This window comes from Salmo salar, chromosome ssa25, assembly GCF_905237065.1.
Source record: "Salmo salar chromosome ssa25, Ssal_v3.1, whole genome shotgun sequence".
NCBI classification, from domain to species: Eukaryota; Metazoa; Chordata; class Actinopteri; order Salmoniformes; family Salmonidae; genus Salmo; species Salmo salar.
This window is the reverse complement of record NC_059466.1, coordinates 51590597-51617712: the sequence shown is the minus strand read 5'-3', so window position 1 is coordinate 51617712 and position 27116 is coordinate 51590597. Positions and strand designations below refer to the sequence as shown.

At 43.0% G+C, this 27116-nt stretch overlaps 1 protein-coding gene across 1 annotated transcript in view; it reads right to left on the bottom strand.

The window, feature by feature from the left end:
- The window catches only part of LOC106586935 (neuropilin-2), a 251886-nt gene that overhangs the window by 186717 nt on the left and 38053 nt on the right, over window positions 1-27116 (bottom strand). Inside the window, 1 exon segment of the mRNA XM_045707371.1 lies at window positions 946-1127. Within this exon segment, the coding sequence (XP_045563327.1) occupies window positions 946-1127 (182 nt within the window).

The following is a 27116-nucleotide window of genomic DNA, read 5'->3' as shown; positions in this document are numbered from 1 at the left end:
ATATGATATATTCCTCAGAGATAATGATGTGATATATTCCTCATTAGAGATAATGATGTAATATATTCCGTAGAGATAATGATGTGATATATTCCTCCTTAGAGATAATAATGTGATATATTCCTCATTAGAGATAATGATGTGATATAGTCCTCCTCAGAGATAATGATGTAATATATTCCATAGAGATAATGATGTGATATATTCCATAGAGATAATGATGTGATATATTCCTCATTAGAGATAATGATGTGATATATTCCGTAGAGATAATGATGTGATATATTCCTCCTTAGAGATAATGATGTGATACAGTCCTCCTTATGTAACAGTATAGCTTCCGTCCCTCTCCTCGCCCCAACCTGGGCTCGAACCAGGGACCCTCTGCACACATCAACAACTGCCTCCCACGAAGCATCGTTACCCATCGCTCCACAAAAGCTGCCGCGGCCCTTGCAGAGCAAAGGGAAACAACGACTTCAAGGTCTCAGAGCGAGCGACGTCACCGACTTGAAATGCTATCAGCTCGCAACCCCGCTAACTAGCTAGCCGTTTCACACCGGTTACACATAGAGATTAATAATCAATAATGTTTCATATTGTCTTACAAAAAATGCTTGACTGTAAACCTTTAAACAACGTTCGAAAACAACCATGGGTGATGGATTTGACATTACTCCTTAGAGGATAGCTGTTAATAGATGATGAAATATGTCCCAACATATTTGTCTAGCTTAGCTACTGCCAGAATAACTCCATTGAAAGTTACTTTTATTAACTCCATGACTAAGACTTAATTCATGACCGCAAAACTGGTCCTAAACGTTTATACCACTCATAGTTGTGTGCCTCTAAGCCTAACAAGAGTTGATTTATCCTAATATCGTTTGTTGTCGTAGTTTGATGTACATTTGTTTTTGACCGTTGTGAATATAAAAGACTCACCGGTCTTGAAGATCTCGTAACGCAGTGAGAAGCCAGCCCCTTGGTGAGCGTAGTCAGAGACGAACCTGATGAGGAGGACAGGACCTGAGGAGATGATGGCTGGAGGAGCGATGTTACTGCAGTGTTTACCCAACAGGTCTGCCTTCTCGCTGTTTCCGTCACGGATCTCTATGTAGTCGTATCTAGTGATGAAACACACGGAGACGATACAGAACATGTTTAATATCGGAAGTGCAAGAAAAAAAACGAGGAGGGAGGGGGGGAGAAGAAAAAAGGTGTCTTACCCCCCCTCCAAAAAACATGGAAAATGTATAATCACACTTGCTAATGAAGTCCAAACAGCGTTATCCAAGAAACAGTCATGACATGGGGTTCATTAGTGCGTCTCAAACGGCACCCTAATCCCTATATAGGGCGTCACTTAGCCCTATGGGCCCTGGATCAAAGTAGTGCACTATGTTTACTCTATATAGAGTATAATCTCTATTCAGACGCAGTGTGACACTTCAAGCTAGTGTCCGTTCTTCTCTATAGACTGCAGTATAGTAGTTGTTTTATGGTAATATAGACTGCAGTATATTAGTTGTTTTATGGTAATATAGACACAGGGCAGTATATTAGTTGTTTTATGGTAATATAGACATGGCAGTATATTAGTTGTTTTATGGTAATATAGACTGCAGTATATTAGTTGTTTTATGGTAACATAGACTGCAGTATAGTAGTTGTTTTATGGTAATATAGACTGCAGTATATTAGTTGTTTTATGGTAATATAGACAGGCAGTATATAAGTTGTTTTATGGTAATATAGACTGCAGTATATTAGTTGTTTTATGGTAATATAGACACAGGGCAGTATATTAGTTGTTTTATGGTAATATAGACACAGGGCAGTATATTAGTTGTTTTATGGTAATATAGACTGCAGTATATTAGTTGTTTTATGGTAATATAGACTGCAGTATATTAGTTGTTTTATGGTAATATAGACACAGGGCAGTATATTAGTTGTTTTATGGTAATATAGACACAGGGCAGTATATTAGTTGTTTTATGGTAATATAGACAGGGCAGTATATTAGTTGTTTTATGGTAATATAGACTGCAGTATATTAGTTGTTTTATGGTAATATAGACTGCAGTATATTAGTTGTTTTATGGTAATATAGACTGCAGTATATTAGTTGTTTTATGGTAACATAGACAGGGCAGTATATTAGTTGTTTTATGGTAATATAGACACAGGGCAGTATAGTAGTTGTTTTATGGTAATATAGACACAGGGCAGTATATTAGTTGTTTTATGGTAATATAGACTGCAGTATATTAGTTGTTTTATGGTAATACAGACCGCAGTATATTAGTTGTTTTATGGTAATATAGACACAGGGCAGTATATTAGTTGTTTTATGGTAATATAGACACAGGGCAGTATATTAGTTGTTTTATGGTAATATAGACTGCAGTATATTAGTTGTTTTATGGTAATATAGACGTGCAGTATAGTAGTTGTTTTATGGTAATATAGACTGCAGTATATTAGTTGTTTTATGGTAATATAGACTGCAGTATATTAGTTGTTTTATGGTAATATAGAACAGGGCAGTATATTAGTTGTTTTATGGTAATATAGACACAGGGCAGTATATTAGTTGTTTTATGGTAACATAGACAGGGCAGTAGAGTAAGCGGCTGCTGTCTCACTTCTCCAGGAGATACTTGCACTGTAACCCAAAACTCCTCTGAGGGTAAGAGGACGCCACCGTCTCATTTCTACTATCGAAATATCACAGCTCAGTCGTCATGGTAATAGGTTGCTATGTTTCCTCCTCATCCAGATGGTGTACACACCTTGACCTGTGACCTGCCGCTGCTAAACACAGACCTGCATGGCCATGTAAGTCGAGTTCTGTGTCTGTGTGTGTGTGTGTGTGTGTGTGTGTGTGTGTGTGTGTGTGTGTGTGTGTGTGTGTGTGTGTGTGTGTGTGTGTGTGTGTGTGTGTGTGTCAGCATAAATTCTCTCTATTCAGATTAAAACAGTTTACAGTGAGATACTGCTGCTGTGTTTATCTCTGTATCCATGAAACAGAATAAAAGGATGTTTTAATCATGAAGACAATGACCGGCAGTTGTAGCAGATCAACAGACTGTAGGGTAGTGGGGCAGAGAGATGACAGATCAACAGACAGTAGGGTAGTGGGGCAGAGAGATGACAGATCAACAGACTAGGGTAGTGGGGCAGAGAGATGACAGATCAACAGACAGTAGGGTAGTGGGGCAGAGAGATGACAGATCAACAGACAGTAGGGTAGTGGGGCAGAGAGATGACAGATCAACAGACAGTAGGGTAGTGGGGCAGAGAGATGACAGATCAACAGACTAGGGTAGTGGGGCAGAGAGATGACAGATCAACAGACAGCAGGGTAGTGGGGCAGAGAGATGACAGATCAACAGACTAGGGTAGTGGGGCAGAGAGATGACAGATCAACAGACAGTAGGGTAGTGGGGCAGAGAGATGACAGATCAACAGACAGTAGGGTAGTGGGGCAGAGAGATGACAGATCAACAGACAGTAGGGTAGTGGGGCAGAGAGATGACAGATCAACAGACGTAGGGTAGTGGGGCAGAGAGATGACAGATAAACAGACAGTAGAGTAATGGGGCAGAGAGATGACAGATCAACAGACTAGGGTAGTGGGGCAGAGAGATGACAGATCAACAGACAGTAGGGTAGTGGGGCAGAGAGATGACAGATCAACAGACTGTAGGGTAGTGGGGCAGAGAGATGACAGATCAACAGACAGTAGGAAAGGGGGGCAGAGAGATGACAGATCAACAGACTGTAGGGTAGTGGGGCAGAGAGATGACAGATCAACAGACAGTAGGGTAGTGGGGCAGAGAGATGACAGATCAACAGAGAGTAGGGTAGTGGGGCAGAGAGATGACAGATCAACAGACTGTAGGGTAGTGGGGCAGAGAGATGACAGATCAACAGACAGTAAGGTAGTGGGACAGAGAGATGACAGATCAACAGACAGTAGGGTAGTGGGGCAGAGAGATGACAGATCAACAGACAGTAGGGTAGTGGGGCAGAGAGATGACAGATCAACAGACAGTAGGGTAGTGGGGCAGAGAGATGACAGATCAACAGACTAGGGTAGTAGGGCAGAGAGATGACAGATCAACAGACAGTAGGGTAGTGGGGCAGAGAGATGACAGATCAACAGATAATAGGGTAGTGGGGCAGAGAGATGACAGATCAACAGACTAGGCAGAGAGATGAGAGTTGGGGTAGGATAGAGGGTAGGATAGAGGGTAGGATATAGTATAGGATAGAGGGTAGGTTATAGGGTAGGTTATAGGGTAGGTTATAGGGTAGGATCTATGGTAGGTTATAGGGTAGTATATAGGGTAGGTTACAGGGTAGGATATATGGTAGATTATAGGGTAGGATATATGGTAGGTTATAGGGTAGGATATATGGTAGGTTATAGGGTAGGATATAGGGTAGGATACATGGTAGGTAATAGGGTAGGATATAAGGTAGGTTATAGGGTAGGATATAGGGTAGGTTGTAGGGTAGGATATATGGTAGGTTATAGGGTATATTATAGGGTATATTATAGGGTAGGTTATAGTGTAGGATATAAGGTAGGTTATAGGGTAGGATGTAAGGTAGGTAATAGGGAAGAATATAGGGTAGGTTATAGGGTATATTATAGGGTATATTATAGGGTAGGTTATAGTGTAGGATATAGGGTAGGTTATAGGGTAGGATGTAAGGTAGGGTTATAGGGTATATTATAGGGTATAATATAGGGTAGGATATAGGGTAGGTTAAAGGGTAGAGAGACTGCTGAATGTCGAGGGCTAAATGTGTCACCTCATTCACAACATATAATATATTCCATACTATTTCCTTATTTATGAGACGCTTCACATTTCAGTGTAAAACTATGGATTCTTTTGCCACACTCCACAAAGTACCGTGGGTAATAAATCATGGGTAATGTACCATGGTATCATAACATGTTGTCTCCAATGCCTGCTCTGTTCTGAGTGTGCAAGGTGTCATAAAGAATGGGGGAAGCCGTAGGTGTTGTTTGTAGAGCTGAGTTGGAAGTCACACAGACATCCTGACAGGCAGGGAACAGGGACAGGGAACAGGGCAGGAAGAACACATAGACTGTGACAGGGAACAGGGACAGGGAACAGGGAACAGGGACAGGGAACAGGGCAGGAAGAACACATAGACTGTGACAGGGAACAGGGACAGGGAACAGGGACAGGGACTGGGAACAGGGAACAGGAAACAGGAAACAGGAACAGGGAACAGGGACAGGGAACAGGGACAGGGACTGGGAACAGGGACAGGGACAGGGCACAGGGAACAGGGAACAGGGAACAGGAGACAAGGAACAGAGAACAGGGCAGGAAGAACACATAGACTGTGACAGGGAACAGGGACAGGGAACAGGAAACAGGAAACAGGAAACAGGAAACAGGGGACAGGAAACAGGAAACAGGAAACAGGGCACAGGAAACAGGAAACAGGGAACAGGGCACAGGAAACAGGAAACAGGAACAGGGAACAGGGAACGGGGACAGGGAACAGGGAACAGGGAACAGGGAACAGGGAACGGGGACTGGGAACAGGGAACAGGGAACAGGGAACAGGGAACAGGGAACAGGGAACAGGGAACAGGGCACAGGGACTGGGAACCTGAACAGGGAACAGGGACTGGGAACAGGAACAGGGAACAGGGACTGGGAACAGGAACAGGGAACAGGGACTGGGAACAGGAACAGGGAACAGGGAACAGGGAACAGGAACACGGAACAGGGAACAGGGACAGGGAACAGGAACAGGGACTGGGAACAGGAACAGGGAACAGGGAACAGGGAACAGGGAACAGGGAACAGGGACAGGGAACAGGGAACAGGGAACAGGGAACAGGGAACAGGGAACAGGGAACAGGGAACAGGGACTGGGATCAGGGAACAGGGACTGGGAACAGGGACTGGGAACAGGGAACAGGGACTGGGAACCTGAACAGGGAACAGGGAACAGGGACAGGGAACAGGGAACAGGGACAGGGAACAGGGGACAGGAAACAGGAAACAGGAAACAAGGACAGGTCACAAGGAACAGGGAACAGGGACTGGGAACAGGGAACAGGGCAGGAAGTTAACAAGTCGTCTAACACGTACAGGTTCACACCTGCTACACTACTCCATTACTACTACACTGCTACACTACTCCATTACTATTACTACTACTACACTACTCCATTACTATTACTACTACTGCACTACTACACTACTCCATTACTATTACTACTACTACACTACTACACTACTCCATTACTATTACTACTACTACACTACTACACTACTCCATTACTATTACTACTACTACACTACTACACTACTCCATTACTATTACTACTACTACACTACTACACTACTCCATTACAATTACTACTACTACACTACTCCATTACTATTACTACTACTACACTACTACACTACTCCATTACTATTACTACTACTACACTACTACACTACTCCATTACTATTACTACTACACTACTACACTACTCCATTACTATTACTACTACTACACTACTACACTACTCCATTACAATTACTACTACTACACTACTCCATTACTATTACTACTACTACACTACTACACTACTCCATTACTATTACAACTACTACACTACTCCATTACTATTACTACTACTACACTACTCCATTACTATAACTACTACTACACTACTCCATTACTATTACTACTACTACACTACTCCATTACTATAACTACTACTACACTACTCCATTACTATTACTACTACTACACTACTCCATTACTATTACTACTACTACACTACTCCATTACTATTACTACTACTACACTACTCCATTACTATTACTAATACTACACTACTCCATTACTATTACTACTACTACACTACTCCATTACTATTACTACTACTACACTACTCCATTACTATTACTACTACTACACTACTCCATTACTATTACTACTACTACACTACTCCATTACTATTACTAATACTACACTACTCCAAACATTCTTGGTGTCGGTGACCCAGTGATTGGTTCAACATGTTTCTAACAAGCCCAGTGATTGGTTCAACATGTTTCTAACAAGCCCAGTGATTGGTTCAACATGTTTCTAACAAGCCCAGTGATAGGTTCAACATGTTTCTAACTAGCCCAGTGATTGGTTCAACATGTTTCTAACTAGCCCAGTGATTGGTTCAACATGTTTCTAACTAGCCCAGTGATTGGTTCAACATGTTTCTAACTAGCCCAGTGATTGGTTCAACATGTTTCTAACTAGCCCAGTGATTGGTTCAACATGTTTCTAACTAGCCCAGTGATAGGTTCAACATGTTTCGCCGCAAAATCCTTTGTTTGACGTTCTAGATGTTTACTGGTGTTCCTCCTCCTCCTCCTCCTCCTCCTCCTCCTCCTCCTCCTCCTCTTCTACCTCTAAAAATATAACAGTTGTTACTGCTGTGCTCAAGATGAAGATCTCTCTCTCTCTCTCTCTCTCTCTCTCTCTCTCTCTCTCTCTCTCTCTCTCTCTCTCTCTCTCTCTCTCTCTCTCTCTCTCTCTCTCTCTCTCTCTCTCTCCTCTGTAACAGACTAATCTGCTGCGGGACACGTAACCTGTGTTCCCATGTCAGGTAGAGGAATGTGGGGGTGGAGGAGAGAACCTGACACTTATCTCAGCCCCCCACCCCCCTCTCTGACAGACACAGACAGGTGCACTCCCCTCCCCCACCCCCCTCCACCTAACCAGTGGTGTAAAGTACCTAAGTACAAATACTTAAAAGTTTTTGCTTAAGTCGTTTTTTTTGGGGGGGGTATCTGTACTTTACTATTTATATTTTTGACAACTTTTACTTTAACTTCACTACATTCGTAAAGAAAATGATGTACTTTTTATTCCATACATTTTCCTTGACACTTGAAAAACACTAATTACATTTTGAATGCTTATTAGAGCGTGTTGGAGCGTGTTGTAGGAGATGCTGAATAAATTAAATAATAAAGAAGGGGGAAAACAGTTGATGGTAGAAGGCCCGACTGAGAGCTGAGGGATGATAAAAGTAGAGTATGTAGGAGTGGGTGAAGTGGAAACATCTAGGAGCAACAACGGCTCAGCCACAAAGTGGTAGGCTACACAAGCTCACAGAACGGGACCGCCGAGTGCTGAAGTGCGTACCGTGTAAAAATCGACTGTTGCGTTTTCACACAAGCCTAAGATCACCATGAATAATGCCATTTGAGCGTTATAAAAAGCAGTGGAAACGCGTTCTCTGGCGTGATGAATCACGCTCTACCATCTGGCAGCCCGACGGACGAATCTGGCTTTGGCAGATGCCAGGAGAACGCTACCTGCCCCAATGCGTAGTGCCAACTGTAAAGTTTGGTGGAGGAGGAATAATGGTCTGGGGCTGTTTTTTCATGGTTCGGGCTAGGCCCCTTAGCATACAATGACATTCTAGACGATTCTGTGCTTCCAACTTTTTTGGCAGCAGTTTGGGGAAGGCTCTTTCCACTTTCAGCATGACAATGCCACCGTGCACAAAGCGTGGTCCATACAGAAATGATTTCGGTTTGGAAGAACTTGAACGGCCTGCACAGAATTCTGACCTCAACCTCATCGAACATCGTTTTACTGGGTGAGTTTCACTTTTACTTGAATCATTTTCTATTAAAAAGGTATCTTTACTTTTACTACAGTATGACAATTGGGTACCACTACTGCTGCTCCCCACCTCCTGCTATACTCTGAGCCAGACATGCTCCCAGCCTGCTTCCTCTCTACTCAGTAGGCTACAGATAGAGATAGATAGAGACAGAGAAAGAGATATAGGGAGAGAGACAGATACAAGGCCATGGGGTGAGACAGGGATGCAGCTTGAGCCCCACCATCTTCAACATATATATATATATATGTATCAACCAATTGGCGATGGCACTAGAAAAGTCTGCACCACCCGGGCCTCACCCTACTAGAATCTGAAGTCAAATGTCTACTGTTTGCTGATGATTTGGTGCTTCTGTCACCAACCAAGGAGGGCCTACAGCAGCACCTAGATCTTCTGCACAGATTCTGTCAGACCTGGACCCTGAGTCTGTAAGACAAAAATAATGGTGTTCCAAAAAAAGGTACAGTTGCCAGGACAACAAATACAAATCAACCTAGACGCCAGTGCCGGCCAGAGGCAGTAATACCTCTCTGTCTCGAACTACAGCACATGACACATTGCACCCTATTTCAAAAGTAGTGCACTACATAGGGAATAGGGTGCCTTACCCTCTGTCTCTGTGTTGTTTGGGTTTTCACGTCATCCAGGAGAGGAGAGCTGTCAGAGAGATGTAGGAGAGGTGTAGGAGAGATGTAGGAGAGATGTAGGAGAGATGTAGGAGAGGTGTAGGAGAGATGTAGGAGAGGTGTAGGAGGGGTGTAGGAGAGGTGTAGGAGAGATGTACGGGAGAGAGGTAGGAGGGGTGTAGGAGAGGTGTGGGAGAGGTGTAGGAGAGGAGAGATCTTGGAGAGGTGTAGGAGAGGTGTAGGAGAGATGTAGGAGGGGTGTAGGGGAGATGTAGGAGAGATGTAGGAGGGGTGTAGGAGAGATGTACGGGAGAGGTGTAGGAGAGATGTAGGAGAGGTGTAGGAGAGGTGTAGGAGAGGTGTAGGAGAGGTGTAGGAGGGGTGTAGGGGAGATGTAGGAGAGGTGTAGGAGAGGTGTAGGAGAGGTGTAGGAGGGATGTAGGAGAGATGTAGGAGAGGTGTAGGAGAGGTGTAGGAGAGGTGTAGGAGGGATGTAGGAGAGATGTAGGAGGGATTTAGGAGAGGTGTAGGAGAGATGTAGGAGAGGTGTAGGAGAGATGTAGGAGAGGTGTAGGAGAGGTGTAGGAGGGGTGTAGGAGAGGTGTAGGAGAAGTGTAGGAGAGGTGTAGGAGAGATGTAGGAGGGGTGTAGGAGAGGTGTAGGAGAGGTGTAGGAGAGTTGTAGGAGAGGTGTAGGAGAGTTGTAGGAGGATTGTAGGAGAGATGTAGGAGGGGTGTAGGAGGGGTGTCAGAGAGATGTAGGAGGGGTGTAGGAGGGGTGTAGGAGGGGTGTAGGAGAGATGTAGGATAGGTGTAGGAGAGATGTAGGAGAGGTGTAGGAGAGATGTAGGAGAGATGTAGGAGGGTGTCAGAGAGATGTAGGAGGGGTGTAGGAGGGGTGTAGGAGAGGTGTAGGAGAGGTGTAGGAGAGGTGTAGGAGAGGTGTAGGAGAGGTGTAGGAGAGATGTAGGAGGGGTGTAGGAGAGGTGTAGGAGAGGTGTAGGAGAGATGTAGGAGAGGTGTAGGAGAGGTGTAGGAGAGATGTAGGAGAGATGTAGGAGGGGTGTAGGAGAGGTGTAGGAGAGGAGAGATGTAGGAGAGGTGTAGGAGAGATGTAGGAGAGCTGTAGGGGAGGAGAGATGCAGGAGAGATGTAGGAGAGCTGTAGGGGAGGAGAGATGCAGGAGAGGTGTAGGAGTGGTGTAGGAGAGATGTAGGAGAGATGTACGGGAGAGGTGTAGGAGAGGTGTAGGAGAGGTGTAGGAGAGATGTAGGAGAGATGTAGGAGAGGTGTAGGAGAGATGTAGGAGAGATGTAGGAGAGGTGTAGGAGAGGTGTAGGAGAGGTGTAGGAGAGATGTACGGGAGAGATGTAGGAGAGGTGTAGGAGAGATGTAGGAGAGATGTACGGGAGAGATGTAGGAGGAGTGTAAAGGAGAGATGTAGGAGGAGTGTAGGAGAGATGTATATTATATTACTATACTACTATACTATTACTATACTACTATTATATTACCATTACTATACTATTACAATATTATTACATATTCCTCAGAGGAGATTTTCCCCAGCCTTGAGGAAGAGACGTGCCATTTCCAGGCCCAGGGAAATGTGCTCATCTGTGGGGACACAAATGCGCGCACAGGAACACTACCTGATCTAACGAGCACATGAGGGGACAGCTTTATTACAGGTCATACTGTTTCTAACGGTCTTCATCTCCCCCAATAGAAACAACAGTGACAGCACCGTCAACAACAAAGGAAGAGATCTGTTGCAGCTCTGTAGAAGCCTGGGTCTGTACTTTGTCAATGGTAGGTTACGGGGGGACTCTTTGGGGAGATTCACCTATTGCTCACCTCTTGGCCACAGTACAGTAGACTATATGATCACAGACACTGACCCCTTTCTCTCTCAGCTCATTCACTGTCAAGCCACTAACACCTCTGTCTGATCACAGCTAAATTACCTTGTTCCTCATAAGAACAGACATGGAAACAAGCACACATTCACAGCCCAGTAAGCTGTACAACATCAGGAATTCATACAGATGGGGCCCAAAACAGTACAAAAGAATACCAGAAAGCAACCTGGAACCAAAATATCCAAACACTCTTAGATAACTTTCTGGATAGCACATTCACTCACAGTAAAGAAGGCATCAATCTAGCAGTAAAAAAACATCAACTATATATTCAGGCAAACGGAAAAAGAAGGACAATTGAAATTGATTTAAAAAAAACTAAACAAAAAAGACCACAGATGAAAACTGGTTTGATGCAGATCGTAAAATTATAAGGAAAAACCTTAGAACACAATCCAACCAAAAGCACAGAGACATAAATAATGGTGAATTACGCCTTCATTACTGTGAGACTTTAAAACTCTATAAACGTACACTCAGAACCCAAACAGCACAGTACAACAGCAAGCAGCTGACACTAATTGAGGAGTCCATAAACACAAACAACTTCGGGCAAAATTACCCGAAACTAGAGGAATTAGCGATAATGGTGACATATGGACGACCCATTTTAAAACACTCTACAACACCGTTCAAATTGACACAAACGCAGAACAATGCCTAATTCATGAGAAGTTGAATGGATTAGAAAAAGCTATAAAGGACAGTCTAAATCCATTGGACTCCCCAATTACTGACCAGGAGCTCTATCAGAAACTTCAGGCCCTCAAATTCGGACCTGATGGCATCCTAAATGAGATGCTCAAACTCACTAGTGCAACATTTTAATTGGCTATATTTGATCCTGAGTGTAGGTTATTTCCCTGACATCTGGAATCAAGGACTCATAACCCCAATCTTGAGACAAATTTGACCCTAAGAATTACAGAGGCATTTGTGTGAACAGTAACCTGGGGAAGGTTGTCTGTATTATTATACATGTAAGAGTTCTAAACTTCCTTAATAAGCAAAATGTCTTGAGTAAAAGCCAAATTGGATTTATACCAAAACATCGCAATAATAAAGAAAACATGTCCACCATACGACTTCCAAAAGCATTTGATTCTATTTGGCATACAGATTCTACAAAAAAAAACATAATTAAACAAATCTAACAGAATTTAACCAGGGGCGGGGCCTTCGCCAGGGTTGCAATCTGAGCCCTGCACTCTTCGATATTTACATCAACGAATTGGCCACTGTTCTAGAAAAATCCTCAGCCCCTGGTGTTAGTTTCCACAATTCAGAGGTTAAATGCCTACTCTTCGCAGATGACCTGTGCCTGCTGTCACCCACAGCACATGGCCTACAGCAGAGCCTGGACCTGCTACAGCAGTACTGCCAGACCTGGGCCCTGGCAGTAAACCCCCACAGCACATGGCCTACAGCCTGGACCTGCTAGAGCAGTACTGCCAGACCTGGGCCTGGCAGTAAACCCCACAGCACATGGCTAAAGCCTGGTTGCTAGAGCAGTACTGCCAGACCTGGGCCCTGGCAGTAAACCCCACAGCACCTGGCCTACAGCAGAGCCTGGACCTGGCAAGCAGACCTGGGCCCTGGCAGTAAACCCCCACAGCACCTGGCCTACAGCAGAGCCTGGACCTGCTAGAGCAGTACTGCCAGACCTGGGACCTGGCAGTAAACCCCCCCACACCTGGCCTACAGCAGAGCCTGGACCTGCTAGAGCAGTACTGCCAGACCTGGGCCCTGGCAGTAAACCCCAAAAAGACTAAAATAATGATTTTCCAGAGAAGATCCAGATCTCAGGGAATTAGACCAAAGTTCTCAATTGGTACAAAATATATAGAGTATTGTACACACTACAATTACTGAGGTTTAAATATATAGAGTACTGTACACACTACAATTACTGAGGTTTAAAAATAAGCTCAACTGGACACCTTAATGAGGCAGTGAATGAACTGAGAGAGAAAGCACGCAGGGCATTCTACACCAATAAAAAACAAATTCAAATTGAAATACCTATTCAAATTTGGCTAAAACTAATTGAATGTGTCATTAAACTAATTGAATGTGTCATTGAACCAATTGCACGTTATGGCAGCGAGGTGTGAGGTCCATTTGCAAAACAAGATTTCACCAAATGGGACAAACGCCCCATTGAAACCCTGCATGCAGAGTTCTGTAAGATTCACCTACATGTCCAGAGGAAAACTACAAACACTGCATGAATATCCACAGGTTTTGGATTTTTCCATGTATATTTTGGACGTTAGTACGTGGGGCGCACATTTTGGTGTCACCTCGTTCGTCAGTATGTGTTACACCTGTGCTGGCCCAGGTGATATTTAACTTCACTAGGGTAGGGGACAGCATTTGGAATTTTGGATGAAAAGCGTGCCCAAATTAAACTGCCTGCTACTCAGGCCCAGAAGCTAGGATATGCATATAATTGGTAGATTTGGATAGAAAACACTAACGTTTTCAAAACTGTTTAACCTGTTGGGGCTAGGGGGCAGTATTTTCACGGCTGGATAAAAAAACGTACCCGATTTCATCTGGTTACTAATCCTACCCAGTAACTAGAATATGCATATACTTATTATATGTGGATAGAAAACACCCTAAAGTTTCTAAAACTGTTTGAATGGTGTCTGTGAGTATAACAGAACTCATTTGGCAGGCAAAACCCTGAGACATTTTCTGATAGGAAGTGGATACCTGATGTGTTGAATTACCTTTAAGCCTATGCCATTGAAACACACAGGGGTTGATTAATGTTTTGGCACTTCCTATTGCTTCCACTAGATGTCACCAGCCTTTACAAAGTGTTTTGAGTCTTTTACTGTGAGATCTGACCGAACAAGAGCCATGGAACGGTGATGGCCGATTAGACTCTGGCGCGCGAGTTCATGTTGGGTACCCTCGTTCCAATACGTTATAAAAGAGAATGCATTCGTCCACCTTGAATATTATTCATGTTCTGGTTAAAAAAGGCACTAATGATTTATGCTATACAACGTTTGACATGTTTGAACGAACGTAAATATATTTTTTCCCCTCGTTCATGACGAGAAGTCCGGCTGGCTTAGATCATGTGCTAACAACACGGAGCTTTTTGGATATAAATGATGAGCTTTTTTGAACAAAACTACATTCGTTATGGACCTGGGATTCCTGGAAGTGACATCTGATGAAGAGAATCAAAGGTAATGGATTATTTACGTAGTATTTTCGATTTTAGATCTCTCCAACATGGCCGTTTGTCTGTATAGCAAAGCATATTTTTCTGGGCGCAGTGCTCAGATTATTGCAAAGTGTGATTTCCCAGTAAGGTTATTTTTAAATCTGGCAAGTTGATTGCGTTCAAGAGATGTAAATCTATAATTCTTTAAATGTTACATTTGAGTCCTGTCTAATTCATTCAACTATTTTACACCCTTTGAAAGATAAACATCTCCTTAATCTAACCACGTTGTCCGATTTCAAAAAGGTTTTACGGCGAAAGCATAAATTTAGAGTATGTTAGGACAGTACATTTACAAGAGTTGTGTGTAATGTTTTGTCAATTCAAAGACAGGGTCACCAAAACCATAAAACCAGCTAAAATGATGCACTAACCTTTTACAATCTCCATCAGATGACACTCCTAGGACATTATGTTAGACAATGCATGCATTTTTAGTTCTATCAAGTTCATATTTATATCCAAAAACAGCGTTTTACTATGGCATTGATGTTGAGGAAATCGTTTCCCTCCAATAACCGGCAGTCAAGTCAGCGTCACAAATTAAATAATTAAAATTAGAAAACATTGGTAAAATATTATATTGTCATTTAAAGAATTATAGATTTACATCTCTTGAACGCAATCAACTTGCCAGATTTAAAAATAACCTTACTGGGAAATCACACTTTGCAATAATCTGAGCACTGCGCCCAGAAAAATACGCGTTGCGATACAGACTAGCCGTCATGTTGGGGAGATCTAAAATCGAAAATACTATGTAAATAATCCATTACCTTTGATTCTCTTCATCAGATGTCACTTCCAGGTATCACAGGTCCATAACGAATGTAGTTTTGTTCAAAAAAGCTCATCATTTATGTCCAAAAATCTCCGTCTTGTTAGCACATGATCTAAGCCCGCCGGACTTCACTTCATGAACGAGGGGAAAAAAATATTTACGTTCGTTCAAACATGTCAAACGTTGTATAGCATAAATCATTAGGGCCTTTTTTAACCAGAACATGAATAATATTCAAGGTGGACGAATGCATTCTCTTTTATAACGTATTGGAACGAGGGTACCCAACATGAACTCGCGCGCCAGGTGTCTAATGGGCCATCATCGTTCCATGGCTCTTGTTCGGTCAGATCTCCCTCCAGAAGACTCAAAACACTTTGTAAAGGCTGGTGACATCTAGTGGAAGCAATAGGAAGTGCCAAAATATTCCTCAGCCCCTGTGTTTTTCAATGGGATAGGTTTAAAGGTAATACAACACATCAGGTATCCACTTCCTGTCAGAAAATGTCTCAGGGTTTTGCCTGCCAAATGAGTTCTGTTATACTCACAGACACCATTCAAACAGTTTTAGAAACTTTAGGGTGTTTTCTATCCATTTATAATAAGTATATGCATATTCTAGTTACTGGGTAGGATTAGTAACCAGATTAAATCGGGTACATTTTTTTATCCAGCCGTGCAAATACTGCCCCCTAGCCCTAACAGGTTAAGGAGATGTTTATCTTTCAAAGGGTGTAAGATAGTTGTATGTTTGAAAAATTTGAATTTTGACATTTATTTGGTTTCAAATTTGCCGCTCTTGAAATGCACCTGCTGTTGATAGGGTGCACCACGGGTGGCACGCTAGCGTCCCACATAGCCCCAAGAAGTTAAATAATCATCCTGCATAGATGACTGCAAGAGCACAGTGCAGAATGCTCAATGAGGTTAAGAAGAATCCTAGTTTGTCAGCTAAAGATTTACAGAAATCTCTGGAACACGCTAACATCTCTGTTGACGAGTCTACGATACGTAAAACACTAAACAAGAATGGTGTTCATGGGAGGACACCACGGAAGAAGCCACTGCTGTCCAAAAAAAAAAACACATTGCTGTACGTCTGAAGTTTGCAAAAGAGCACCTGGATGTTCCACAGCGCTACTGGCAAAATATTCTGTGGACAGATGAAACTACAGTCGAGTTGTTTGGAAGGAACACACAACACTATGTGTGGAGGACAAAAGGCACAGCAAGACAACATCAAAACCTCATCCCAACTGTAAAGTATGGTGGAGGGAGCATCATGGTTTGTAGCTGCTTTGCTGCCTCAGGGACAGCTTGTGACATGTAAACATAATATGACATTTGAAATGTCTTTACACTTCTGGAACTTTCTGTGAGTGTAATGTTTACTGTTCATTCGTATTGTTTATTTCACTTTTGTTTATTATCTACTTCAGTTGCCTTGTCAATGTTGACATATGTTTCCCCATGCCATTAAAAGCCCTTGAATTGAACTGAGAGAGAGAGACCCGAGAAAAACACAGAGAGATAGTGAGAGACAAGGGGCCAAAGACTGACAGTGTCAGGCTGCATGTAAACTGTAATTACATTGGGATAAAATGTGGGTATTATTCATAGATATTGGCAACCAGCTACGGATTAGCTGTTAGCTACTATGGTTTAACATTGAGATGGGAGTCTTTTTCTAATACATCTATGATGTAGACCAAATGTATCTGAGTTGGAAGTTGGTGGATCTGGGAAAAGCATTGGATTTTCACTCGCGGGTGAGCCTAAGGTAGAATTACGTTTTGTGGGAGATTTGGGTCGACTAAAGTACCGTGAAATGTGAATTATAGTTCTGGCAGACCGTTGAATCCCCCACAGCTTTCTCCGATTCAGTGTGTACATGGCTGAAGTAAACTGTGACTTCTCTTTTACCCAGACTACCAGTCTGCTGAGAACCTTGAAAGCTATGGCAGGTGTGAGAAAGATTCGCTCCTGAAAGAGTGAATGTGTGAATGTCAATTAACATACACCAGGAGGTTTGGGAGAGGAGGGGTGTGGATGGGGTGTGAGGAGGAGGGGGCAAGGAGGAGGGGTGTGGAGGAGTGTGGAGGGGGTGTGAGGAGGAGGGGTGAGGAGGGGTGTGGAGGGTTGGGAGAGGAGGGGGTGTGGAGGAGGGGTGAGGAGGAGGGGGAAAGGAGGAGGGGGCGAGGAGGAGGGTGTGTGGAGGGGTGTGGAGGGAGGGATCACATCTGCACAAAGACTTTTCCCCGGTCACGTCAGAATACAGTCTTTTCAGAGGAACGCTTTCGCTCACACACACACACACACACACACACACACACACACACACACACACACACACACACACACACACACACACACACACACACACACACACACACGCTTCAACTGCGGAGTATGGTCAGGAGCGAGGTGGACACGGGAGAACTTGGGAAGGTTGAACACCAGCGTTCTGGATCAGTATGGCACAAGCAGAGAGTTTCAGTCGTCCAGACAGAGAGGACAAGTGCCTGGATTAGGACCTGCTGTGCTTCCTGTGTGAGGTAGGGTCGTACTCTACAGATGAACCTGCAAGAACGAATCACTGCTTTGACGTTCGCAGACACCGTGGAGTTGTCAATCGTGACAAAGAGGTCCTTGAGAGGGCAGACTTTCCCCCTGGAGATCATGAGAGGATATGACAGAGCTGAGTGACTTGGTGTATAGAGAGGAGAGGAGAGGAGAGGAGAGGAGAGGAGAGGAGAGGAGAGGAGAGGAGAGGAGAGGAGAGGAGAGGAGAGGAGAGGAGAGGAGAGGAGAGGACCATCCTCATAGCAGTGATAGTAGAGACCATTTGAGGATATGACAGAGCTGAGTGACTTGGTCTATAGAGAGAAGAGGAGAGGGCCTAGAACCGAGCCCTGGGGGACACCAGTAGTGAGAGTACGAGTCTCTCCCTCTCTCTCCCTCTCCCTCTCACTCCCTCCCTCCCACCCTCCCTCCCTCCCTCACTAAGTCAACAAGGATCTCTGTCTCTGCTGTGTAAGAGGTAGCACCTCCACTACTAAATACCACCCTGGATCCCACTGCTGACCTGCCTTTGAAGCTCAGCAGGGTTGGTCCTGGTCAGTCCCTGGATGGGGGACCAGATGCTGCTGGAAGTGGTGTTGGAGGGCCAGTAGGAAGCACTGGTCTGTGTAGGGTGCTGTCTTTTGGATGGGACGTTAATCGGGGTGTCCTGACTCTCTGTGGTCACTAAAAGCTCCCATAGAGTTTATCGTAATCTCAGTGTCCTGGCTAAATTCCTAATCTGGCCCTCATTCCACATTGGCCACGTAATCATCCCCAGCTTCCAATTGGCTCACTCATCTCCTCTGTAACTATTCCCCAGGCTGTTGCTGTAAATGAGAATGTGTTCTGACTCAACTGACTGGGTTAAATATATTTCAGACGCAGCCAGAGTGTGGTAGAATACAAACCAGTTAAATCTCAAGGTCCAGTTCTTTACGGATACATAGTGTTGCGTGTGTACTGAATACGGGGAGTATCATAATACAGGGAGCATCATAATACAGGGAGCATCATAATACAGGGAATACAGGGAATATCATAATACAGGGAATACAGGGAGCATCGTAATACAGGGAATATCATAATACAGGGAGTATGATAATACAGGGAATATCATAATACAGGGAATATCATAATACAGGGATACATAATACAGGGAGTATGATAATACAGGGAATATCATAATACAGGGAATATCATAATACAGGGAGTATGATAATACAGGGAATATCATAATACAGGGAATATCATAATACAGGGAGTATGATAATACAGGGAATATCATAATACAGGGAATATCATAATACAGGGAATATCATAATACAGGGAATACAGGGAGCATCATAATACAGGGAGCATCATAATACAGGGAGTATCATAATACAGGGAATATCATAATACAGGGAGCATCGTAATACAGGGAATACAGGGAGTATCATAATACAGGGAATATCATAATACAGGGAGTATCATAATACAGGGAATACAGGGAGTATCATAATACAGGGAGCATCGTAATACAGGGAATACAGGGAGTATCATAATACAGGGAATATCATAATACAGGGAGTATCATAATACAGGGAATATCATAATACAGGGAGTATCATAATACAGGGAATATCATAATACAGGGAGTATCATAATACAGGGAATATCATAATACAGGGAATACAGGGAGTATCATAATACAGGGAATATCATAATACAGGGAGTATCATAATACAGGGAGTATCATAATACAGGGAGTATCATAATACAGGGAGTATCATAATACAGGGAGTATCATAATACAGGGAGTATCATAATACAGGGAGTATCATAATACAGGAAGTATCATAATACAGGGAGTATCATAATACAGGAAGTATCATAATACAGGGAGTATCATAATAAAGGGAGTATCATAATACAGGGAGTATCATAATACAGGGAGTATCATAATACAGGAAGTATGATAATACAGGGAGTATCATAATACAGGGAGTATCATAATACAGGGAGTATCATAATACAGGGAGTATCATAATACAGGGAGTATCATAATACAGGGAATACAGGGAGTATCATAATACAGGGAGTATCATAATACAGGAAGTATCATAATACAGGGAGTATCATAATACAGGAAGTATGATAATACAGGGAATATCATAATACAGGGAGTATCATAATACAGGGAATACAGGGAGTATCATAATACAGGAAGTATCATAATACAGGGAGTATCATAATACAGGGAATATCATAATACAGGGAGTATCATAATACAGGGAATATCATAATACAGGGAGTATCATAATACAGGGAATACAGGGAGTATCATAATACAGGGAGTATCATAATACAGGGAGTATCATAATACAGGGAATATCATAATACAGGGAGTATCATAATACAGGGAGTATCATAATACAGGGAGTATCATAATACAGGGAGTATCATAATACAGGGAATATCATAATACAGGGAGTATCATAATACAGGGAGTATCATAATAAAGGGAGTATCATAATACAGGGAATATCATAATACAGGGAATATCAGTGGTAATAGGGGATATTCCCTGTATTATTCCAAAACGCAACGGGAATACGTTCACTCATCTTCTTTTATTGGGACAAAGAAGGAAAAACCCAAAACAAACACGTCGTCGTCGACGACCAGGCCGGTAAAGGCACAAAGCTACACACACAGCACCATCTCCCACAAACTAACAGGTGAAAACAGGGCGACCTAAGTATGACTCTCAATCAGCAGCAACGATGTACAGCTGTTCCTGATTGAGAGCCACACCAGGCCAACACGGAAATACAAAACTAGAACAGCCCCTTAGAAATACAAACACAAGAACATACACAACACCCCGGAACACATAAATCAAATACCCCCTTCTACAATACACACACACACACACCCCGAACCACCTAAATCAACTACCCCCTTCTACATCGACACTTACACCAATAAACCCCCAGAAACACTCTACACAAAATATCCCTCTATCTAAACACATACACAAACTACAATAACAAATACCCCTCTGCCACGTCCTGACCAAACTACAATAACAAATACCCTCTGCCACGTCCTGACCAAACTACAATAACAAATACCCTCTGCCACGTCCTGACCAAACTACAATAACAAAATACCCTCTGCCACGTCCTGACCAAACTACAATAACAAATAACCCCTCTGCCACGTCCTGACCAAACTACAATAACAAATATCCCTCTGCCACGTCCTGACCAAACTACAATAACAAATACCCTCTGCCACGTCCTGACCAAACTACAATAACAAATACCCTCTGCCACGTCCTGACCAAACTACAATAACAAATACCCTCTGCCACGTCCTGACCAAACTACAATAACAAATATCCCTCTGCCACGTCCTGACCAAACTACAATAACAAATACCCTCTGCCACGTCCTGACCAAACTACAATAACAAATACCCTCTGCCACGTCCTGACCAAACTACAATAACAAAATAGACCCCTTTACTGGTCAGGACGTGACAATATCATAATACAGGACTGTGGCGGTCACGAAATTTCATCAGCCGGTAATTTTCAAACAAATAACTTTCGTTCTCACATTAAATTAGCATTTAGCATCTCCCGGCTTTTCACAAGCCACTGATGCTGACCTTTGGAAAATCTAAAAAGTATAACATTTAATAAGTATAATAAATCCATGTAATATAGTCTACACCTTCACAATAAATCCATGATTTATTTTAGACGGGTCTAAAGGGGTAGCCAGAAGAGGACTGGCCACCCCCTCATAGTCTGGTTCCTCTCTAGGTTTCTTCCTAGGTTTTTGGCCTTTCTAGGGAGTTTTTCCTAGGGAGTTTTTCCTAGCCACCGTGCTTCTACACCTGCATTGCTTGCTGTTTTGGGGGGGTTTTTAGGCTGGGTTTCTGTACAACACTTTGAGAATATCAGCTGATGTACGAAGGGCTATATAAATACATTCGATTTGATTTGATTTGACGTGAAGAAAATGTAGTCTATTTCAGGATAGCATCCTCCGAGTTGTCCTTATGTTAGGTCCTGATCCGGCTATGCCATATGGCTGTGGACAAGGTGTCATCGATCCCTCCGGAAATTTCATCACGCTCACCTGTCCCCTATTCCCACTGATTACTATTTGTATATATGCGCCCTTTGGTTTCCATGGTCTTGTTCGATTATTGTTCCATTGTCCGTTGGTGCGTGTGAGTACCTGTGCTGTGTGTGTTTTTTGGGGGGGGCTTTCGTGTCCTTGTGGTTTGTGCAGATGATTACGGGTCTCGTCCCGTGTGTTAATCATTGTACACGTGCGTTATTTATTTCGAAGTACTCCTCGCACTTTTGTTTTGGGGGGGTTTCTACCCTGTGTTTTTTTGTTACGTGTATGTTTGGTCTTCGTCCCCGTGCCTTCACACGGCACGCCGTAATTTGGGGATTAATAAAAAAAACTCCTATTGCGCATTCCTGCGCCTGGCTCCCTGTAACAGCCCTGGCCATAGAGAGAGGGTTTTTTTGTTCTTTATTTTGGTTAGGCCAGGGTGTTTACATTGGGTGGGCGTTCTATGTTCATTTTTCTATGTTGGTTTATTTCATTGATTTTGGCCGTGTGTGGCTTCCAATCAGGCACAGCTGTAGAGTGTTGTTGCTGATTGGGAGTCACACATAAGGAGCATGTTTTTCCGTTGGGGTTGTGTGGGTAATTGTTTGTGTTTAGTGTTTTGCACCTGACAGGACTGTTTGGCTGTCGGTTTTCTTGTTTTGTTTTTGTATAGTGTTCTTTCTGTTATTAAATTCAATGATGAACACTAACTCCGCTGCGCCTTGGTCTACTCTCTCTCACGACAGCCGTTACACTCCCGAATCTCTTCATGCCAACGTGACACAAGATTTGCTTAGAATTCTGTGGCGTTATTTTATATTATTCTACTGTATAAAGAATATAATTGAACGACGCTGATTTAAAATATAAAGGATCTTTTCTCCAGACGATTTGAGGGATGAAGAAGAAAATAAACAGGTCCTCCTATATGCTTAATTTAGAGTTACTAACGTAACTTTAGTTGTTCTACAAACGTCGGGCTGTATGTTTTGATTAATAAATTGTAAGGCTGCATAATGCGACTCTAATGGGGGAAAAAAAAGAGTTGTTTTAAAGGCATGAACAATGCTTTGTTTTCTGCAGCAGGCTGTACACACTTCACTGCGGCATCCCCCTTTGTGTGGGCGTAATGGCCTTCTCCCTGAATGCTGCACTCTCTCCGAAGCACCTCTCACTCACGTCACGTGATCAGGTCTTTCTCACAGGCTACAAGTGAAGACAGACACATCAGACGCCCAACTGCGCTCGTCCTTATCCAATTCCGAGGTGCTAATTGAAGCTATTGGAAGAACTTTCCATATTTACTTTTCGTCAGCCAACAAGATGAGTAGGCCTAACAAACAGCAAAAGCACTAGCCGATGTCAATCCACTATCCCCCATAGTATTATTTCCACTTTGCACTTTCTTCTACTACAAATCTACCATTCCATTGTTTTACTTGCTATATTGTATTTATTTGCCACCATGGCCTTTATTGCCTTTACCTCCCTTATCTCACCTCATTTGTTCACATTGTATATAGACTTATTTTTCTACTGTATTATTGACTGTATGTTTGTTTTACTCCATGTGTAACTCTGTGTTGTTGTATGTTGTCGAACTGCTTTGCTTTATCTTGGCCAGGTCGCAATTGTAAATGACAACTTGTTCTCAACTTGCCTACCTGGTTTAAATAAAGGTGAAATAAATAAAAAATTGTACAAAAGTTGACCTATTCTGTGCAATAAATAAATATTCCAAACAGTCTGGGACAGTTGTGGGATGCGATAAATCCCAAACCACTTAAAATGTTGATGAACTGTTCGGCTTTTTCTTCACGTAAGGCAGCAAATACACACACAGCAGTAGGCTATAAGTGTGAATGTTCCATTAGCGGGAAAACACCACTATCAAAAATGTGATTATGCATCTAAGGATTTTATTATAAAGGTGCATTTTAATGGTGAAAATGATCACTTGTAGAGCGGATTCACGTGCTTCATTTGAAGATGTTATTTGGACACTTAAGTTGTGATTAAAACCTTATCAAAACATATAGGCCTATGGGCTAGGCTACATGATGCTACCAACCTTACATATAGGCCTATGGGCTAGGCTACATGATGCTACCAACCTTACATATAGGCCTATGGGCTAGGCTACATGATGCTACCAACCTTACATATAGGCCTATGGGCTAGGCTACATGATGCTACCAACCTTATCAAAACATATAGGCCTATGGGCTAGGCTACATGATGCTACCAACCTTATCAAAACATATAGGCCTATGGGCTAGGCTACATGATGCTACCAACCTTATCAAAACATATAGGCCTATGGGCTAGGCTACATGATGCTACCAACCTTATCAATACATATAGGCCTATGGGCTAGGCTACATGATGCTACCAACCTTACATATAGGCCTATGGGCTAGGATACATGATGCTACCAACCTTATCAAAACATATAGGCCTATGGGCTAGGCTACATGATGCTACCAACCTTACATATAGGCCTATTAGCTAGGCTACATGATGCTACCAACCTTATCAAAACATATAGGCCTATGGGCTAGGCTACATGATGCTACCAACCTTATCAAAACATATAGGCCTATGGGCTAGGCTACATGATGCTACCAACCTTACATATAGGCCTATGGGCTAGGCTACATGATGCTACCAACCTTACATATAGGCCTATGGGCTAGGCTACATGATGCTACCAACCTTATCAAAACATATAGGCCTATGGGCTAGGCTACATGATGCTACCAACCTTATCAAAACATATATGCCTATGGGCTAGGCTACATGATGTTACCAACCTTATCAAAACATATAGGCCTAAGAGCTAGGCTACATGATGCTACCAACCTTACATATAGGCCTATGGGCTAGGCTACATGATGCTACCAACCTTATCAAAACATATAGGCCTATGGGCTAGGCTACATGATGCTACCAACCTTACATATAGGCCTATGGGCTAGGCTACATGATGCTACCAACCTTATCAAAACATATAGGCCTATGGGCTAGGCTACATGATGCTACCAACCTTATCAAAACATATAGGCCTATGGGCTAGGCTACATGATGCTACCAACCTTTCACATATAGGCCTATGGGCTAGGCTACATGATGCTACCAACCTTATCAAAACATATAGGCCTATGGGCTAGGCTACATGATGCTACCAACCTTATCAAAACATATAGGCCTATGGGCTAGGCTACATGATGCTACCAACCTTATCAAAACATATAGGCCTATGGGCTAGGCTACATGATGCTACCAACCTTATCAAAACATATAGGCCTATGGGCTAGGCTACATGATGCTACCAACCTTATCAAAACATATAGGCCTATGGGCTAGGCTACATGATGCTACCAACCTTATCAAAACATATATGCCTATGGGCTAGGCTACATGATGTTACCAACCTTATCAAAACATATAGGCCTAAGAGCTAGGCTACATGATGCTACCAACCTTACATATAGGCCTATGGGCTAGGCTACATGATGCTACCAACCTTATCAAAACATATAGGCCTATGGGCTAGGCTACATGATGTTACCAACCTTATCAAAACATATAGGCCTATGAGCTAGGCTACATGATGCTACCAACCTTATCAAAACATATAGGCCTATGGGCTAGGCTACATGATGCTACCAACCTTATCAAAACATATAGGCCTATGGGCTAGGCTACATGATGCTACCAACCTTATCAAAACATATAGGCCTATGGGCTAGGCTACATGATGCTACCAACCTTATCAAAACATATAGGCCTATGGGCTAGTCTACATGATGCTACCAACCTTACATATAGGCCTATGGGCTAGGCTACATGATGCTACCAACCTTACATATAGGCCTATGGGCTAGGCTACATGATGCCACCAACCTTATCAATACATATAGGCCTATAGGCTAGGCTACATGATGCTACCAACCTTACATATAGGCCTATGGGCTAGGCTACATGATGCTACCAACCTTATCAATACATATAGGCCTATGGGCTAGGCTACATGATGCTACCAACCTTATCAATACATATAGGCCTATAGGCTAGGCTACATGATGCTACCAACCTTACATATAGGCCTATGGGCTAGGCTACATGATGCTACCAACCTTATCAATACATATAGGCCTATGGGCTAGGCTACATGATGCTACCAACCTTACATATAGGCCTATGAGCTAGGCTACATGATGCTACCAACCTTACATATAGGCCTATGGGCTAGGCTACATGATGCTACCAACCTTACATATAGGCCTATGGGCTAGGCTACATGATGCTACCAACCTTACATATAGGACTATGGGCTAGGCTACATGATGCTACCAACCTTACATATAGGACTATGGGCTAGGCTACATGATGCTACCAACCTTACATATAGGCCTATGGGCTAGGCTACATGATGCTACCAACCTTACATATAGGACTATGGGCTAGGCTACATGATGCTACCAACCTTACATATAGGCCTATGGGCTAGGCTACATGATGCTACCAACCTTACATATAGGACTATGGGCTAGGCTACATGATGCTACCAACCTTACATATAGGACTATGGGCTAGGCTACATGATGCTACCAACCTTACATATAGGCCTATGGGCTAGGCTACATGATGCTACCAACCTTACATATAGGCCTATGGGCTAGGCTACATGATGCTACCAACCTTACATATAGGCCTATGGGCTAGGCTACATGATGCTACCAACCTTACATATAGGCCTATGGGCTAGGCTACATGATGCTACCAACCTTACATATAGGACTATGGGCTAGGCTACATGATGCTACCAACCTTACATATAGGACTATGGGCTAGGCTACATGATGCTACCAACCTTACATATAGGACTATGGGCTAGGCTACATGAAGTGTGCGACTATGATTCGAAAAAGTCGCAACAACAAAAAAGGTATTGTCTCTTACTTTACGCATCATTCACAAATGACAATATTTAATTGACAAGTGGTAGGCTAATATTGTCACGCATGATGCCTGCTAAGTGGTGGCACTGGACAGGAAACGAAACTCATGATGCCTGCTAAGTGAAGTGGACAGGAAACTAAACTCATGATGCCTGCTAAGTGGTGGCACTGGACAGGAAACTAAACTCATGAT